The sequence below is a fragment of the Nerophis ophidion genome, linkage group LG09 (genome assembly GCF_033978795.1).
Source record: "Nerophis ophidion isolate RoL-2023_Sa linkage group LG09, RoL_Noph_v1.0, whole genome shotgun sequence".
Taxonomy (NCBI): Eukaryota; Metazoa; Chordata; class Actinopteri; order Syngnathiformes; family Syngnathidae; genus Nerophis; species Nerophis ophidion.
In genome coordinates, this window is record NC_084619.1 from 32,749,130 (window position 1) to 32,764,746 (window position 15,617).

General features: G+C 39.8%; 1 protein-coding gene across 1 annotated transcript in view; it reads left to right on the forward strand.

The window, feature by feature from the left end:
• The window catches only part of dntt (deoxynucleotidyltransferase, terminal), a 213,938-nt gene extending 204,257 nt beyond the window's left edge, over positions 1–9,681 (forward strand). The window contains exon 11 of the mRNA XM_061910873.1: positions 9,453–9,681. Within this exon, the coding sequence (XP_061766857.1) occupies positions 9,453–9,539 (87 nt within the window). The 3' untranslated portion in view covers positions 9,540–9,681. The remainder of the gene's footprint in view (positions 1–9,452) is intronic.
• The last annotated feature ends 5,936 nt before the right edge of the window (positions 9,682–15,617 follow it).

A 15,617-nucleotide genomic window follows, 5' to 3' on the forward strand; every position in this document is an offset into this window, starting at 1 on the left:
CATTCACACTCACATTCACACACTAGGGTGTTGCCAATCAACCTATCCCCAGGTGCATGTCTTTGGAAGTGGGAGGAAGTCGGAGTACCCGGAGGGAACCCACGCATTCACGGGGAGAACATGCAAACTCCACACAGAAAGATCCCGAGCCTGGATTTGAACCCAGGACTGCAGGACCTTCGTATTGTGAGGCAGACGCACTAACCCCTCTGCCACCGTGAACCCCTTTTCCATATGAGTTGGGAAATTAAGGTTAGATGTAAATATAAATGGAATACAATGATTTGCGAATCCTTTTCAACCCATATTCAATTGAATGCACTATAAAGACAAGATATTTGATGTTCAAACTCAAAAACTTTATTTTATCTGCAAATAATAATTAACTTAGGAATTTCATGGCTGCAAAACGTGACAAAGTGGTTGGGAAAGGGCATGCTCACCACTGTCTTACATCACCTTTTCTTTTAACAACGCTCAATAAACGTTTGGAAACTAAGGAAACTAATTGTTGAAGCTTTGAAAGTGGAATTCTTTCCTGTTGTTGTTTTATGTAGAGCTTCAGTCGTTCAACAGTCCGGGGTCTCCGCTGTCGTATTTTACGCTTTATAATGCGCCATACATTTTTGATTGGAGACAGAGCTGGACTGCAGGCGGGCCAAAAATTTACTAGCACTCTTTTCTTACTAAGCCACGCTGTTGTAACACGTGCTGAATGTGGCTTAGCATTGTCTTGCTGAAATAAGCAGGAGCGTCCATGAAAAAGAAGGCACTTAGATGGCAGCACATGTTGTTCCAAAACCTGTATGTACCTTTCAGCATTAATGGTGTCTTCACCACTGTGTAAGTTACCCATGCCTTGGGCACTAATGCACCCCCATACCATCACAAATGCTGGCTTTTGAACTTTGTGTCGATAACAGTCTTGATGGTTCGCTTCCCCTTTGGTCCGGATGACACGATGTCGAATATTTCCAAAAACAATTTTAAATGTGGACTTGTCAGACCACAGAACACTCTTTCACTTTGCATCAGTCCGGCGGCGTTTCTGGATGTTGTTGATAAATGACTTTTGCTTTTCATAGTAGAGCTTTAATTTGCACTTAAAGTTGTAGCGCCAAACTGTATTTAGTGACAGTGGTTTTCTGAAGTGTTCCTGAGCCAATGTGGTGAAATCCTTTAGAAATTGATGTCGGTTTTTGATACAGTGCCATCTGAGGGATCGAAGGTCACGGTCATTCAATGTTGGTTTCCAGCCATGCCGCTTACGTGGAGGGATTTCTCCAGATTCTCTGAACCTTTTGATGATATTATGAACCAAAGATGTCGGAATCCATAAATTTCTTGCAATTGCACTTTGAGAAACGTTGTTCTTAAACTGTTTGACTATTTGCTCAAGCAGATGTGGACAAAGGGGTGCATCTCACCCCATTCTTTCTTGTGAAAGACTGAGCATTTTTTGGGAAGCTGTTTTTATAACCAATCATGGCACCCACCTGTTCCCAATTAGCCTGCACACCTGTTGGATGTTCCAAATAAGTGTCTGATGAGCATTCCTCAACTTTATCAGTATTTATTGCCACCTTTCCCAAATTCTTTGTCACGTGTTGCTGGCACAAAATGTAAAGTTAATGATTATTTGCAACAAAAAAAAATGTTTATCAGTTTGAATATCAAATATGTTGTCTTTGTAGCATATTCAACTGAATATGGGTTGAAAATTATTTGCAAATCATTGTATTCCGTTTATATTTACATCAAACACGATTTCCCAACTCATATGGAAACAGGTAGATCTTGCTTTGTTTTCCGTCTGTTTTTACTTCTTTCCCAATTTTGCTGGTGTTTTTTTTTTCTTTAATGTGTCTTTAATGTACTGTAGAAGCTAACTGTTTATGGCCACTATATTTGTAGTGCCGAGCATATTTGTTCATCCTATGGTCACATATGGGACACAAGTTGTCTTACATCAGCGCCAGAAATAGTAATTTCAGCTGTTCCCTTGGCAGGTTTTTCCTGTGTGATTAAAAAAAAAGGGGATACACCGGATGTCTTTCTTTAGTTGCCGCCTTGTTTTATCTTTTATTACTACCTTTGCACAAAATAATGTTTAGTTTCCTATGCACAATAAATCGACACAAAATTCGTACATTGGAGCAAAGTTTACAGACTCCCATATTTGGTTTGTTAGTTCCCGTCGCAGACGAGTGATGATGGTCATGGACTCAGGGTTGAGGGAAGAGTTGTTTGATCTTGAATGCTAAAAAAATGTTAAATGCAATGCAACAGTTAGCCTTAATGTATTGTTGCAGCCTGATGATTTTTGAGCACATCATGCAGTGTGCGTGTGTGAGACGGGTGGGTGTAGTGTGCAGTCGTGTCAAGGGCCACGGGATGAGAGGCTGAAGAGAGAGAGGCAAAGGCGTGCAGGTTTAGGGGTTGAATTGCTTGCCTGATGGAAGCCAGGTCTGGGTGAGGGTGTCAGTGATGTCCCATTAATAATTAATTTTTTCCCCAATATTTTCGCGGTCGACCGGTAGCGTCGATTGCGATCGATGGGTTGGCGACCCCTGCTTTACAGCAAGGGTAGGGAACCTATGGCTCTAGAGCCAGATGTGGCTCTTTTGATGACTGCATCTGGCTGTCAGATAAATCTTAGCTGACATTGCTTAACACAATAAGTAATGAATAATTCCACTGGTAATCAGTGTTAAAAATAACTTTCAAAATATAAAAAAATTGCCATGCATTTTTATCCATCAATTCCTACCGCACCTGTTCAAAAACTCAAGAATGGTAAGAAGTATTTTATTCACTATTAGTTAGCTGCAGAATAAAAATGTTATTCAAAAGAATAACAGATATGTTATACCCTAATGTTGGTTTTACATAAAAATGCACACATTTAGTTGTATTCAGTATTAAAAAAAAAACAATTATATGGCTCTCACGGAAATACATTTTAAAATATTTGGCTTCCATGGCTCTCTCAGCCAAAAAGGTTCCCGACCCCTGCTTTAGAGTATTGCTTTTCATATAATACAACATTAAAAAATACAGATTTCAGACATAGGTCCTGATCCATGCATCTCAAAACTCCCTGGAACGTATGCTGTATGTTTACAGTATACAACGTTGGGTGATGCCTCAACTTGAATCAAATTAAACCTGAATGCAAAGAACTAAACTAAGAGGCATGATTAGAGTGCTTCATGGAACACTCACACTTTCTTTCTCTGCTTCGTAGCCAACCTGTCCTTTGCATCATTAGTAACAAGCTGCAATACTTGGAGGCATGCCTCGTAGTGATCCGTCCTCCCCTGAATGACGACTCATTGTTTCCTGTTACAGTTACTCTGCCTTCAGCTGACGGGGTTGGCTGACGCTCTTTTGGCTTTTCCTCCTATCTTTTTGCAACATGTCAGGTTCAGTTTAGCACTTGAAGGCAGAATGTGTCAAAATCCGAGCTCATTCTCTCTCCAGGCGGTCTCGCTCCCAAGGTGAGTCAGACCTCGTCACCGCTTTTGTGGAGACATAACACCCATAATGTGGCGTTGGTAGACAGCCCGCAGTTAATAGCCTGGCGATGATTTGTCAGAGAAAATGCTCTTCCGTAGAGTACCATTTACTTACAGCAAGGTTACGATGTGGGAGAAGCACGCCAGGTGTAAAAAAATGTCTGGTCAAACAGGCTACAATTACGCTACGGTGGAGTCCAATTTGGCGATTTCTAATGTGAATGCGATCTGACCCGTCTCGCAGTGTTTACAGAAGTAAAAATAACTTCAGCTTTAGTCTGTCTCAGTACTGCCGCATTTGTTGCAATTACAAGGGTTTTGTCCGATCAAAGTTAATATTTTCTGAATAAAACTATGGTGTAGAAGATTAGGAAGAAAGAGTATTTTGTATTGGCTGTAGCATTTTTATTTTGCTGCAAAGTCTGCTTGACAAAGCGTGTCTGTGGGTAAGCAGTCGGAGACAGAAGTAGTGAAACTTTTCCGTGAGTTCTTAAAACATATTAATTTCAACGTTTTCAACAATTTATTTTATTACTGTCTATTTTGGCGGAAAATTGTGACACTTATCATTTTTTGGTGACGTTTTGGTCGGATAAATGTGGTCTGAGGGCGGGAGCATTCATTTGAGGACGCACTGCATACATATCCTCTTCATTCCACATATGAAAGAGGCCTGCATCGGTTATTAAAAGAATTGGAACTGCACTGATCACATTGACATGAAAAAATCAGATGGAGGTCGCATATGGGCAAAATAAAATCGGAATTGACCTGACCTGTGAACAAGTCCATAGTTATCTCAGGGCATTAATCGATCGCAACTGGACTTTGTGGTTTGTTTTAAAAGACGTTGTGCTTCTCATCTGAGTAGGCTCATTGACTTAGATTGGTCAGATGTAGTCTAGCGGCTGGTGCCAAAACCTCGAATATTTATACTCCAAAACCAGGAGGTTATGCCTGGGCAATGATGGTTTACCCCTATTGTAGTGAGAAAACAACTGTTTTGATGCAAACTAGCAATCCTAACTGTCAAAGCTAACGACAGTTGTTGAAGTGTAATTTCTCCTTGTTAACATTGACGTATTGTGTGGCAGAACGATCACTGTAGATCAACTACTACCAGTCCAAAATAGTCGGAATACCCCAAATAAGCATTCCATCCAGTTCTATACAAATGGCACAAATGGCATTCAGGTCACCTTCTATGACCAGAATGTTTTTAACTCCTGGTATTTGTTGGAGGCTAAATTGCACAGTCTTTTAGGAATGGTTTAAAGGACAGTGTTGTATGTGGGAGACAGATGGTGACAGACCACCTCCTCTGTTCAGGGATGTTTTTTCAACCTTTACATAGATGGCTTCCCTCACTCCTCTTCTGTACCATCCGCTCTTCCTGTCCAGAATATGTTTTCCCAAAATATGAATCAGTGCATTCATCAGTACACTGGATATAATAGACCAGATTGTTGTTGTGGGTGTGGGGTGGCCGGTCTTTAGGATGAACCAGTGTTGCCTGATTTGAAGTGTAATCGGATGTTGTGTTGGTTAAAAAATATGTTGAGTTTCTCAGATAGACCTGAAACATATGGAATGACAATATTTTTTCGTCTGTCACCCTTTCTCTCCTCATCCGCTTTGTTCTTGTTATTTCTGGAACTGGATGCACGTTACCTCAATACCCCATGCTAACGAGGGGAAATTAAACTTTGACTGACATTAGCAGTGACAGTATGATTGTTCGTTTGCATCACGACAGGCACACACTCCTGGCTTTGGATTATAAATATTTGGGGTTTTGACACCAGCCGGTAGACTAGACCTGACCAATCTAAGTCTATGAGCACAAACTGAGGAAACCTACTAAAATGAGAGGGGAAATGTCTTTTAAGACAAACCAAATAGTCCAGTTGCGATCGAATGAATGCCCTGAGATGACAACGACGTGGATGAATGAGGACATTTAGAGACAAGGCATAAGCAATTAAAAATACAACATTACCTCAAGACTTTGCTGTGGACATAAACATCCAGCAAAGTAAACAATACAAGTAGGGCTGTCACAGTTAATGAACATTTCCTTTGAAGGCACTATTGATGTGTAGTTAACATGCATACATCCTGTGTGACCCTTGTTCCACCCTGTAGCGTGGGAAAATGCAGCTTTGTTCCAGATGATGTTGACACACAAGCGGGAAGAAGTAGCAAGCATAAAAGGACAAAGAAAAGGGTTTGCCAAACCTAGCTCCAAAGTCCCGTAATGTCACTCTCTTGACAAGATGGAAGCCACAGTATTTTCATCAACGTTTGCTGTGACCCAAGTCATCACCAGAGCAAATGCTAGCTGTTAGCTGCCTGCTGCTGCTAGAGCGCTTGCATTCAAAGGGGTTCAGATTCATGTATTTGTTAGGTTTGTTCTTTTAAACCCCTATTAGAACATGTTGAAGCTGCTGGCGGTGTTCCTTTTTTTTGTTCATAACAATGTCACTATCAGCCCACTTTAAACTGCTCTTTTATAGCTGCTGTATGTCAAAAGTAGGTAGATACTTTGAGAGCGGTCGTGTTCGATAATTGTGACCCGTCCTCTACCGAGTTCAAACCTTCAGGATAGGTACATGTGCAGTGAAAAATAACAACGGCTAAGCGCCAGGGGGGGTTGTGAGTGATTAATGGTGTAACTCACTTGTTTAAACTCCGCACTGTGGCCGATGCATCTGTTTTTTAATCCTTTCATACACTCGTGTGGGTGAGCATGTGTCAAAGCCGGATCGAGTCTGCATTGCGAATTGCGTTGGGCTCGGAGGACAAGGAGACTGAGGGTTTTTCTTTAGCCAAAACAGGTGGCATATTTATTTCTGTATGAAATAAACAGAAAGTATTGCCGCAGCATTAAGACACAAGGATCTGCAGTACACCAGTCTCCTCACAGCATGTCTTCACAGCAAGTGAGCTTAAACGACCAGAAATGCCACAAAAAACATTCTCAAATGTCACAAAACCTAAATCACAATTGCGAATACATCTAAATTAATAACCCACTGTCTAATTAATATTTGATACAAATAAACAATACATTAAAAACACAGTAATAGCAATTGACTAAAGCCTTGGGGGCAACAGAAACATGCCTGTATGAAATGAACAAAAAGTAAGGCAGTAGAATCTCAGCAGGCACAAGACATTAAAACACTATTGAGTTTGGTCCTGACACTGAACAACTCAATCATAACATTGAAACAACATTCTTTTTGACAATGTTTGATTAATGTTAGGTTCTGATGCTGATTTGACCATTGAATTTCGTTTTTTTCCCAACCAATATTCTAGAACACAAATACAATGTTTAAGTCCGGTCTTAGACCGGGCTCCTATTGGGGAAAGGGGTGCAATCTGGAATGAGAAAAAACCTCCATCGCAAAGCACGTATACATATTACAACATACAAGTCATGACTTGCAGTGAGGGGTGAGTGGGTGGGCATCCGGCTGCCAGCCACTAGGGACGCTGCACTGTGTTCCATCATACCACGTGGGATGTAGCGTGGAATAGGGGCTGAGCTATGTGTTTGTGTGTGGCGTGTATTTTTTGTGGATGCATATGTGTGTGTAAGCCTGCAGCGTGTCTCGGTTCCGTGACCTTAGTGCTCTCACAAACGCTGTAACACAGCCAGTCAGTCCAACAAGAGTCAACAACAACAGGTGTGTGTCAGTGACATGCAGGGAGGTTCATGGCTGGTGAGGCACTGACTTCATCACAGTCAGATTTATAAACATATGAACCCTATAGAGTATCTTATTCACCATTTGATTGGCAGCAGTTAACGGGTTATGTTTAAAAGCTCATACCAGCATTCTTCCCTGCTTGGCACGCAGCATCAAGGGTTGGAATTGGGGGTTAAATCACCAAAAATGATTCCCGGCCGCTGCTGCTCACTGCTCCCCTCACCTCCCAGGGGGTGAACATGGGGATGGGTCAAATGCAGAGGACAAATTTCACCACACCTAGTGTGTGTGTGACAATCCTTGTTACTTTAACTTAATGTAGCAGGTTCTTTAGCTAGTATAGTATAGTATAAATAAATTACACTTATTATTATCATTATTAGCAATAATACTGCTAACAATAAAAATATTGAATAATCACATGTATGTACAAAATAACAAACACGACAGTACACAGTGTTGTCACTATGACAGGTGTAACCGGGCTCCAGCGGCCGTGTTCATTCATTGGCTTTACTGTAGCATAACAAATGCAGATGGCCTTAAAACGCCACACTACTCAGTCACCATATTTAAGTACCCAAAGTAAAGACTCGACATAAATATAAATTCAATCGTATCAGAAACATTGGAGGAAACAGGATTAAAACCCGATGCTAACCGCCCGTAGAAAATACATGGGTACGGCTAGTAGCTACTATTAGCAAACAAATTCACTTACCAACTCGGCTTAATATCTCAACATCGACACACTCCTTCGTTGCAACTCGGCCCTGATGGTCGGCACCTATGAGTTTACAATTAGTTTTAAAATGTTGGACTGTTGTTTTTACCATATGCAGGCAAACAACAACTTTAAAACATACCGGCTTCAGAAGTCCCCAGGGTTAGCCGAGTAGTGCAAGAATGATCTCTGGGATCACTAGCCCCCTCTACCACCAGGAGGCCGGAGAACAGGTGCCTCACATAGCGGGTCTTCGCAGGCGTTTTATGATTGCCCAGCACAAGAAATACGTTACACACATACAGTTGTTGACCAAATACACTGTACATTATATACCTCAGCTAACTAAACTATGGAAATGTATAATATAATTCATATAGCAATACGGTCTCACTGCACAGCAGGCCAGCAGTTAGCCGAGTCATTGCGCAATCCATGGTGACGGGTAGGCTCAGCTGGCTGTGACTCACCGCAAATAATTCTCAGTATTTGAATGGCAAATGTGAAAATTTAGTGATTTTGAATAAAAAAATATTTAAAACTGGTGAAGTTAAATGGAAAATAACTTTATAGTATAATCACTGGATACATATAACAATATAATTATTTTTTTTTCTCTTTACATTTTTTTGTTTTCATGATCGCCTCCCCTGACTGCACGTCACTGGTGTGTGACAATGAAAGGGAAGGAGTTTGATGCGTCTTTGCTGCAAAGTCCTCTCGAAGCAGAAACCTTGCCATGTCGCTTGCAGCCAGGGAAAAAATATAGATTAGAATGTTTGTGTTTGGGCGGGCGAAAATCATTTTAAAACTTTTCACTATGATACAGCCCAATATATACTTAAATTTAGCGGTCATAAAAAATCACGGACACTAACATACGTTAGCCCCTGAGATCGACTTCTGAAGGATGATGAGTGTCTATCTTGGGGAGTTATGAGGAAGCAGTGATACCAGGGCAATGGTGGCCACGTTGGAGGTCAGTGATTTGGCCCTTGAACAGCAAACTGACTGACAGTATAAGAGAGGCAGGGCACCATCTGGTTCCTAATTGAGCAGGGTCCAGCTCGCAGATAGTGGGTTGATAACATCCCTGGTTGGCGGGTGAAGGCCCAGAAGGTGAGCTGTCAAATGACCTGGCTCTTCAGAGACTACAGGCTTGTTCTTATACTTGCCACGCTGTGAATAAAGTTCACTTTGTTGAACAAGTCTGTATGAGTGGATTCTTCTTCATCATCATCATCACCCTCTTCCAGCCCAGAAGGATGGAGGCTTAATACACATCAAAGTCGTGATGGTACAATTTGTGTCAATTTCAATAAATACATTTCTGTATTGTACAACATGGGGGCCGTTGGACTTAGTAAATTTTACTGCCATGTATTTGTGTACGAGTGAGTGTAAAGCATGGCCATGCGTCAGATAAGAGTGTCGGTTTTCACACATTTCTGCTGGCGCTTCTGACTTTGTACTTCTTTGCCTCCCTGACAGAGAGAGTTCCTGGCAGCTTCGACGGAAGAGGACATATTTGCTCATCTTGGTCTCGAGTACATTGAGCCTTGGCAGAGAAATGCATAAGTATCCACTCCTCCTTGACTGTGATTCACCACTTTCAATCACTTTTGATTTACAAACTTTTTTGTGTTATTTTTCTGGATTTTATGCTGGTGTACGATTCGCAATGATGCTCATTCAGTGAATAAACATTATCCTACATTGACATATTTTTGTGTGCGTAAGTGTTGTAATGACTCTTGCAACACAAAGGCAGATAGATGCCTGCAAAGAGCCGCAGAGAGGCTGGAAAAAGCACAAAGGGGACGAGGGAAGACATGAAACAGTGTAAAAGAGGAGCGAGAGCTTGTTGAGGTAAATGTTGCAATCACTCTCCCGGCAGGAAAGTGCTCAGCAGGGAGCAGGAGAAGTCTAAGTCTTGTGGGAATTGAGTGGTGGGTAATGACATACAGATAAAGCCCCTTCTGTGTCGCCATTTCAGTGTGCGTTCACTGCAGGTCATTTGGTTTTAGATCATCCAAAAATTCTCCTTCTTCTCCTCCAGACTAGAATTAGAGTAAATTATCTATAATGAAGGCATGAAGAAAATAAACGTGAGGTTAGTGAATCAGTTGAATCATTGTTTACAATTCCAAATCTTTCAAATCTGATCCTAAAGGTGGAAATATGCTCTTAACTTCGGCTTGCGTCCCACCTCCCCATTCCAGCAAAACTTGACATGCACCTCCCAAAAATTCAAGGTTGGCATAGGCAGGGACGAAGACTGCATCACTGTGATTGGTAGGCTTTTGAATGAATACTGTAAATTGATGTTTTGCTTAAAATTAAAATATTATTGTAGGGGAAAAAGCAACAATAATTAAATATTTACATGCAAACTGTTGGCTACCTGCTATCTGTACTGAACTAACCTACAGTGTCCAGATGATGAAAATCTCACTAACACGTTCAGTTTATGTATTTGTTGCTCCTGAAATTAATCTGGCAGTCATTTCCTAAAATATCAAATAGTTTTTGAGCAATGGGTAGATATCTATCTGTACTTGGAATGCTCCCTTTTCGTAATTAGACTCGATATTGTCATGATCCGTCACCTGGGTCATGGCATGATTTGGGTTTGGTAGATTTTCTGTGTAGTCTGTTTCCTTGGTTCACCCTCTTTTCCTGTTTTCTTTTGGTTTCCATGGGCACTGATTCTCCTCACCTGTCTTAGTTTTGCAATTAGTGTTCCCACCAGGTGTTTTGGTCAATCACTCCCCTTTATAATTTCGTTTCACCCAGCATTAACTGCTGGTCAATGTGTGCTATAGGCAACAGTTACGTTCCCAATTTTTCACCCTTGGTGACATTTTGGTGGTGTTTAGCTCCACGCTTGCTAGCTTCCACAGTTTAATTTATTAAAGAAAGCTTAATCTTACCTGTACGCCGGCCCAGCTTGTTTCCTGCGTTGGAGGGAACACGACAGTTGCAGCTATGTGTCGAAGACGTAACAGATATGGTATGACGTTATCTACAGAACTGCAGCCAATTTCCCCATATTGACAATGTTGATAAAAGCATGTAGAACTACTATTTTGTTCACCTAAATACACATTTATGTCATCCTGGCTTATGTTTACTTCAAAATGGTTGTGGTTACCATTATGAGTCAAATATTTTTTTTTAAGTAATCAGCATTCCCTCCTCTTCCATAGACACCATACAGCCTGTGTTTCCTCATGCCCTTTTAGCATTTCCTCAAACATCCATCCATTTTTTACCGCTTATTCCCTTTTGGGGTCGCGGGGGGCGCTGGCGCCTATCTCAGCTACAATCGGGCGGAAGGCGGGATACACCCTGGACAAGTCGCCACCTCATCGCAGGGCCAACACAGATAGACTGACAACATTCACACTCCCATTCACACACTAGGGCCAATTTAGTGTTGCCAATCAACCTATCCCCAGGTGCATGTCTTTGGAAGTGGGAGGAAGCCGGAGTACCCGGAGGGAACCCACGCATTCACGGGGAGAACATGCAAACTCCACACAGAAAGATCCCGAGCCTGGATTTGAACCCAGGACTGCAGGACCTTCGTATCGTGAGGCAGACGCACTAACCCCTCTGCCACCGTGAAGCCCCATTTCCTCAAACATCTTAATGAAAACATCAGTAGAAAAGGACACAAAGTAAAATACTAGTAACTTGTTTTTTTTTTTTCTATCATTTTTTTAACTCTGCTCTTGATCCTCCATTTATCTACAGTTCTTGGTTCTTGAGTTTTGGGATTGCACTTGGCTCAAGTATTTTATATTTTTTCCATCCAAACTCTTCTTCTTTGAAGTCGGAACCAGTGAAAAGATTGCTTCAAATTACACTCCTCTCACTTGGTCCGTCCCATTTTGTATGAGTCAATTTGACTGGAGAGGTTCATACTTTCCTCATATTCGCATCGTTTGGGAATGATGCAATTACACATCATCAGTAGGGTAAAACTAACCTGTCAGGGGTCAGGTGTATAGCTACAACCTGTAACAAAGCATCCAGCAGCCATATTTGATTATGAAGATGTTAGAAAAACAGTTTTAAGCTTTATGGAGTCTGCTGCCACCACAGGCATCTTATAGCAGATCTTAAAAGATCAGCAGGAACAAAAGCTGCAGTACAAGCACAATCTGTTCATTTTAAATCAACAACTGGCTCAAGAAAATCCCTGCATGGATTATTAAATTTGTCATGTATTCTTATTTGAGTTATGCTTATCCATAAAATGTCCTTGTCATCTATCCCAATAATATTGTATAATCTATGCACCAGTCCACAGCATCATTCAAGGATGGTCACAATTAAAAGCACTCACAAAACTAACACATGGTATTGATGCCAGTTGAACTTGGCAGGTGACTCAGAATAAACACTCTCCATCTAAAATACTAACATAAGTTTAGTCAAATGTTTGGAGGCATCATTACCAAAATTTCCAGCAGATTAATTTGTTGTTTGCTAGACTTCAAGTTGCGATGTTTGCATCTTGACAGCTGACAGACCTACAGTAACTCCCATCACTCTGAAACTAATTTTAAAAAATACACAAGACAAACACTTGGGGTGGTCAAAATAATGTGTTGGAACACTTAGAAATGTCTGAAAAGTTATTTTTACAAAATAGCTTTTCATTTAAAATTAATTTAAAAATTTACAAACTCAATTGTATTTATTCACTAACGACATTTTTGATTAAAACATGGATTGTTATTTTTTTTTCTTTTTTTTATTGACATCCAGCATCAGACATTTCTATCCAATAAATCATATTTACATACGTCATATATCTGTTGTCTGCCCTAAATGTCAAAAGTATTTTTGTTGATATACCTATCATACCACCCACCCCTCCAAAAAAAGAAAAAAAAAACAAGCAAACAGAGAAAAACAAAAACAAAGTAGTTCTGAACATACATCAATTACATAAGCAAAAAATAAATAATACATTGATAATAATAATAAACAGAAATAAAAAAAATAAATATAAACAGATACATATATGCTTACATACACATACAGATATACATACATATACATATAGGGAGTAATCTTTTTTTTTTTTTTTTTTTTTAAACAGTACACTAATTCCAGAGATTTAAGTCAGGCTTATGGGGCGTCACATAGTCGACCCAGTTTTCCTAGTATGAAGTACATTTCTCCAATGTATAATTAATAAAGGCAGTTATCTTCTCCATTTTATATATGTCCATTGTGGTTTCCATCCATTGCTTCATAGTTGTGCTCTCCTGGGATATCCACTACCTAGTGATGGTCTTTTTAAAAGCAACCAGTAGGATATTCATTACATATGTATCTTTCTTCAACCAATCCTGAGGTGCAAGTCCAAAAAATAAAGTTTTACTTTCAAGGGGTATTTTTCGTTTAAAAATATCCTGTAAAGCTTGGTGTATCTCTTTCAATAGTCTTTTATGATAGAGCAGTCCCAGAAAACATGGTAGTGATTTGCGTTTTAATTCCCACGATTTCTCTTGCAGGCAGGGGAGTTATCATAGTGAGACTTCTGAGAGGGTGTAATGAAAAATCTGATCAAACTTTTCCAGCCAAACTCCCTCCACTTGGGTGAGCTGGTACAAGTGAAGTGAAGTGAATTATATTTATATAGCGCTTTTCTCTACTGACTCAAAGCGCTTTACATAGTGAAACCCAGTATCTAAGTTACATTTAAACCAGTGTGGGTGGCACTGGGAGCACGTGGGTAAAGTGTCTTGCCCAAGGACACAACGGCAGTGACTAGGATGGCGGAAGCGGGAATCGAACCTGCAACCCTCAAGTTGCTGGCACGGCTACTCTACCAACTGAGCTATACCGCCCCAAGTCCATTGATATTTCCATATTATTGTCCATTCTTCCTCTGATATAGTTATCCCTACTTCCTTCTCCAATTTTGTTTTAATATATGAAGTTGAGTATGATTTCATATTCAACAAACACTTATACAAGCATGAAACAGTTGTATCAATAATTTCTGAATTGTAGGCTTTTGTAAACAATTCAATCAAACATGTACTTGTCTTTGTAGCGCTTTTCACCTTCATATTAACAAAATGTCGCAACTCTAAATATCGATAGAAATCTTGGTTTTCTAACATATGTGTCCTTTTAATAGTTTCAAAACTAAGCATTTTTTCAATTTTCCATTACACTACATAAAGCTGTTATACCCTTAGATATCCAGTCCTTAAATCTTGAGTCTAATTTATTAGGTGCAAACTCTGTATCATAGGCACACCATTTAAGAACTGCAATATCGCTCTCGAGTTTTTATTCCTTTATGATCATTTTCCACACTTTAAGGGTCCATTTCACCCATGGATTATCAATGTTATTCATGTGGGCTAGTAAATTGCTATCCGCCAGGATTGCTTGTATGGGGATGGAGGGCATTTCTTCTTCAACAATTTTCCATTGAGCAACATATGACGGGTTACACCAGCATATCACTGCTCTCATCTGGGCTGCAAAATAAAAATATCGGAGGCAAGGTAAACCCCATCCTCCTTTTTGTTTGACCAATTGTAAAGTTTTGAGACAAACTCTTGGCCTTTTACCTTGCCATATAAACCTTGAAAGCATTTTGTCCCATTCATTGAATTGGTTTTGGTTCATCTCTATTGGTAGGGTTTGGAACAGGTATAGCAGTCTTGGCAATACATTCATTTTAATGGAATCAATTCTAGAACCAAGGCTAAAAAAAGGAATTAAGTTCCATCTTGCTATGTCATCTTTTATTTATGTATGGGTAGATAATTGTATTCTGATAAATTTGTTAGATCTTTTGACAAATTAATGGCCAGATATTTAAAAGACTCAGTTTGCCATATCAGGGAATAACTACTTCTGATTTCCCCTGGTGCGTTATAAATATGAAAGTAGATGGGTTTTACCTATATTAATTTTATATCCTGATAATTGACCATACATTTCAAATGATTGCATTAATATAGAGAGCGAGTATGTTGGGTGTCCAAGATAGACCAAAATGTCATCCGCATAGCAGGCCAATTGATACTCTCTTCCTTTAATCTTAATTCTTTTAATATCTTTGTTTTGTCTGATAGACTGAGCTAGTGGTTCCAGATATAATGCAAAGAGTAATAATGGTGACCATGCACATCCCTGTCTAGAGCCCCTTTCCAGGGTAAACTGTTTGATAAGTATCCATTGACATTAATCCTTGCAGTAGGATTGTTATATAGTGCCTGTGTACGTTTAGTGATTGTATCTTGAAAGCCAAATTTGTATAGAACTCTTTAAAAACAATTCCAATTGACCGAATCGAAGGCCTTTTCAGCTTCCACACTTATAACAACTGATTTGATGTTTTTTCTTTGTATACTGTATGTTCCATAATATGTATTGTCTTTCTTATATTGTCTTGTGTTTGGAGTTGATGTATAAAACCTGTTTGATCATTATGTATTAATATAAGTAAGAAATCTTCCAATCGTTTGACCATAATAAAAGTAAATAGTTTATAATCTACATTGAGAATTGATACTGGCCTGTAAGATCCACATTCGATTCTATCCTTGCCTTCTTTTGGTATAGCTGAAATATTTGTCTCCCTCCCACTAGGTGGCGTTTGTGCCTTTTTTA